This window comes from Labeo rohita, unplaced genomic scaffold, assembly GCF_022985175.1.
Source record: "Labeo rohita strain BAU-BD-2019 unplaced genomic scaffold, IGBB_LRoh.1.0 scaffold_535, whole genome shotgun sequence".
Lineage (NCBI taxonomy): Eukaryota > Metazoa > Chordata > Actinopteri > Cypriniformes > Cyprinidae > Labeo > Labeo rohita.
Window position 1 is genome coordinate 45,248 of NW_026129457.1, and position 5,077 is coordinate 50,324.

The window sequence follows — 5,077 nt, forward strand, 5'->3', positions numbered from 1 at the left end:
AGATGCGGAGCCGAATCGTGTTGCTTGTACAGACTAACCGATTCATGATTTAGTTTTGTTATCGAATGGTGATCCACAACATGCAGATTTAAACTAAAGTAACGAGCCTGGGTTGAAATGTAAGAAGTAGAAAGTACAGATATTTGTGTACAAATGTAAGGAGTAAAAGTAAAAAGTGAAAATAAATTGTGAAGTAAAGTACTGATACCAGGAAAATCTACTTTGTACTGTACTTGCGAAGTACTCAGTTACTTCCCCATCTCTGATAAAAGGGCACAATGAATTAATATGAAAGTGTTCTATCCGTAATCTAGTGCATTTCACAGAAGTGACAAACAATCTATACGGTCATAAGGGTTAAAGGGCATATTACATAAACATTGCAAATAGAGCTAAAGATCAACTGAACCCAGAACAATGCTTTAGTTATTGTTTATGATTAACTTTTACATTTTTCTTTATCTGAAACACTATAAATCAAGTACAAAAGACACTATATAAGGACACTATAAAAAGACCACAACAAGCTGCATGGACACAAACATCAGTAAAGAATGAAAGGTTTGTTACGAATCCTGCTGCTGTTGGAAACCTTTGTGTTTGTGGTACAGCAGCATGTAGATGGAGGAGTCAGTGGGAATGAGATCAGTCAACAGCTCAGCAATGAGGACAGAAGACAGAATCCACCTCAAACAGATGCTCTGAGAGATGAAGCTTCAACTGACAGCCAACGAAACTACCCCGTGTGCTATCCTGACATCTATGCAGCACTGACAGAACTGACGGTGACAGTTACAGAGCAGAAAGCCAACATCAGAGCCTTAGAGACGCGACTGAAGGATGCTGAGGAAGCTGTAGAACAACAAACGGTCTTCCTGAAAGAGCTGAACAAGACAATTAATGGTACCTCACCAAAACATTCACGCTTTTATCAAGGATCTTCAGCCTAAAACACCTTTGCGATACATTACATAGACTAAATGTTAATGTAAAATTTCACGCTTTGTAAACTATTATCTGTCTTTTACAAAAAGCATTTTAAATGTCACTTAACAGTCTTACTTAAATCCTACTTAAATTTAAAGTGTTATAGAACAGTAATATCACAATATTGATTATGTTTTCCAATAACAGACAGAGAGATAGCATTTTCAACTGCACTGTTGGAAACTAGCACTCAAAATGTTGGTCCTTATACCACTGACATCACACTGAACTACAAGGTGGTCTTCACAAATGTGGGTAATGCATACAATCCAAATACAGGTAATTACCAATGAAATGAAATCATAAAACATTTCTGCTCTGTTCAAACCTCTCTGCAGTTGCATAATGTGAAAAAGAAAATTAAATGATATAAATCATAATATGCTGTGTATCCAAACTATTATGCTGTGCTTGGTAATTAAGCAATCATACAGGAAACAGCTAATGATCTCTGCTTTATCTCTTGTTATTTGATTCAGGTATTTTCACAGCCCCACTGAAAGGAGTGTATGTGTTCCAAATCTCTGTGTACGGTGAAGGACATCCATCATATCCATCAAGTGTCTACCTTATAAAGAATGGACAGCGGGTGGTTATGGTACATGGTCAACAGGCTAGCTATGCTGTGACCGCCTCAAAAGGAGTTGTGTTGATCCTGGAGGTTGGAGATGTTGTCTTTGTGAGACTTTGGGCTGGCAGCAGGCTCCAGGATAATAAAAATTACCACAACACTTTCAGTGGTTACCTACTGTTTCCCCTCGGAGAGTCGAAGAATGTGATTTGGTGAAATGTGAAAACGGCGTATGATTTAAGATGAAAGCATGATGAATCATTAACATATGAACCTTGTGAGATTGTAATAATCTTGACCTCCTGTGCCCCTCTCATACTAACCTGAAAAGCAGACATGACATAAGTCTAGTCTAGAGAATCATAAAACATGGTGTACTGTTGTACTTTCTTATAAGGATGTGATGTTTGAACTTTCTGTATTTCTGCTGACAACTAATATTTTATTTTCTCTATATTCACCATATAAATATTGGAGGCTTCTCTTAATAAACTACTTTTGAACGAATTGCACTCCTGTGTGTGTGGTTACTTCATTGGTCCGGGATCCCAACTCAACAAAAATGAATTTCGGCAGTTACTATTGAATCAAGTTAGACATTGAATTCTAACAGTTTGTCCGCAAAGGGGAGGAATTATTTCCCTAATCTCGGTAAGAACCGGGAACACTGTCCCGAGATTGAGTGGGAAAGACATGCCGGGGATCTGGAAGGGCCTATGATAAAAGGGGTAAGTGCTTTTTTTATATTTCTTAAAGGAAATACAGCGCGTGCCCCTTGTAGGTTCCTAATTTTAGGTAATCACTAGTCGTTAGTGGAACTTTGTGTTCTTTGTGTGTCAGTAATATGGCAGGATGGTCAGAAAAAATGAAACCGCAAATCGAAACACCGCATCCACGAGAGGGTGCATTTACGAATGAGGGCATGCAGTTGGCTAAAAGTCTGGTTAAGGAGGGCTGGGGTGATACTAATTAGGATTATAACTATATGACTAAGAGTTATGGTATCTGGAAAGATATGAAACAAGTTTGGGACCAGGGCCCAGAGAAAAAACAAGTGGCTGCTTATGTGGCAAGACAAAACTGCCTCGCAGGGGATAAACCCCCACCATACTGTATGCCTGAACCTACCACACCTCCTGCGTCTAAATTTAAAATGACACAGATGAGCACAGATATTGCAAAATCTGCTAAAGTCAGCAATAAAACAGAAGTGTCTAATAAGAAGTCCAATGGTGCAATGGTATGGCTAAGATCTGGTAACTGCATATCAGTTAAACCTATAAAAATGGCAGATATGGAAGCAATATGCAAAAGATTGCCTTCTCCTCAGAACCTCAGCAAATTTGTGAATATTCTGCAAACACATACAAGATATGATCACTTTACTGGTGCAGATTACAGGGCGGTTCTGGCAAGAACGTTAGAAGGAGATGTTACTGAATCAATGTTGATTACACAGTAAAATCTCCAGAGTAATGTAAGGTCCCACCCACTGGCCCAAAATTCCAGCAGCCTGGGTGAAGGTGTTCTGCGTGTATGTCTTTTCTTATGCTTCTGTGAAAAGTAACTTGATTTATTAAAACTTTTAGTTCTATTTTAACTCTGAATTCTTCCTCATTTAAATCTGACTCCAATTTTAAGTATTTACAAATTGCAATAGTAATTTTTGGTGCTGATAATAATATTAGTTGTTGTAATTTAGATATCTGATTATTTTGGACTCACTATACTTTCAATTATTCGTTCACTAGGGACCCAATGCCTCTTTTGAGTCTGGCACCGGCCGATTACGCCGATCTCACGATCACAAAAACGCCAGTCTGATGCTGAGTCAGAGGTATGTAGGTGACTAATACCCTTTTTGACAGCTGCCTACTGCTTGCCTTCACAAAAAGTGTAGTTTACTTTAGTCTTCTCCTGTACAACTTGCTAACATCAGTGATAGACAGAAATCAGGTCTCAGATGATGTGCCTACTGCTCCATTCAATCCTGAGCCTGCAGTTTGCTCTATCCTCGTCGTAATTTGCGGTAGCAACAGCCTCCTCACAATCTACTAGAAATAATGATTTCAGAAGAGTCTAAAATTAATCAAGAAATTTTTAAGAAAATTTATTTTGCCAGGCATAGAAAAACATCAATCAAAAATAGTAAATTCAATTAATCAATGGAGCAAATACATCAATTAAAGAAATGGATTAACATTTAGTTACACAACTGATCAGCATAAAACATAAAATAAGAAATCATTTCAAAGAGTCAGCATACCTGGCAAATAGAGAGACACAGCAATCGTGTGGGAAGTTCTGCTTACAGATGCTTCCCTGTGTAACATGGTCAGTGACTGATCCGGAGTCGTTGGATCCATTTGTGACAAATTTATTGAACAATACTCGGAGTACAACAGGCAGAGTTAAATCCACGGCAGACGGGGGCAACACAGATAATCCAAAGAATAAACGATAGTCCAGGCAGAAGGTCAGGGCAGGCAGCAATAAATCAAACACGAGTGATAAACAGTCCGATCTGCAACAGGTAGGCAAACACAAGAAAACGCTCAGGATTGAATAGTCAGACAAACCAAAACTTTGCGAAAAGCCCGCCAACCGGCCAGGGGTATAAATGGCCGCCAAGGGGAAGCGATCCGAGGGAGACCCGGAACCGGAAGTGGGAGTCCCAGGTACGGGATTGTGGGAAATGTAGTGTGTTAAAAGTCCGGTGATGGTTCCCGCTGATGGCGGTCGGAGGGAGCCACAGAGACCACGTTTGTGACAGAGCCTACATACAACCCCAGTTCTCCTGACGGTGATGGCACTAGGAGTGGAGGAAGCGGGTCAACTCCTGGTTCAGTCTCTCAGCTTGATCATTGGCCTGGGGGTGGTATCCTGATGTAAGACTTACGTTGACCCCCAGGAAGCGGAAGAAACTGGACCAGAGACGGGAGGACTGGGGTCCCCGGTCAGACACGATGTCCTCAGGTAGACCGTAGAACCTGAAAACCCAATTACAGAGGAGCTCGGCCGTTTCCATAGGTGTGGGGAGCTTGGCGAGAGGAATCAGGCGGCAACCCTTGGAGAAACGGTCGACTATGTGAGGATGGTGAGGATGGTAGTGTACCCACTGGAGGGAGGAAGGTCAGTAATGAAGTCCACCGCAATGTTGGACCAAGGACGCTGTGGTACGGGTAAGGGCTGGAGAAGGCCGGTGGGCAGGCGGTGTGGAACCTTGGTCTGATTGCATACTGTGCATTGCTTGACGAACTTGACGGTGTCGGCGCGCTGGTTGGGCCACCAGTAACAGTTGTGGAGCAGGTGCAGGGTAGCTTTGATTCCTGGATGACCTGAGCTGGGAGCGGCGTGGACCTCGGCCAGGACCCGGGGTCGAAGGGAAAGAGGAACGTAAAGGAGGTTATCAGAACAGTCGGCTGGGGGAGGATCCTGAGCTTGAGCTTCGGTTATCTCAGTCATGATATCCCACCTAACAGGTGCCACAATCATGGAGGAGGGCAGGATGGTTTCAGA

The 5,077-nt window shown here is 41.9% G+C and overlaps 1 protein-coding gene across 1 annotated transcript; it reads left to right on the forward strand.

Annotated features, from left to right (window-relative positions):
- The first annotated feature begins 542 nt into the window (after positions 1 to 542).
- Positions 543 to 2,041, forward strand: LOC127161041 (complement C1q-like protein 2). The gene is made up of 3 exons (XM_051103680.1): positions 543 to 903; positions 1,135 to 1,266; positions 1,467 to 2,041. Exons 1-3 carry the CDS (start codon positions 555 to 557, stop codon positions 1,772 to 1,774), a joined length of 789 nt encoding a protein of 262 aa, XP_050959637.1. The 5' UTR covers positions 543 to 554; the 3' UTR covers positions 1,775 to 2,041.
- Positions 2,042 to 5,077: the final 3,036 nt, after the last annotated feature.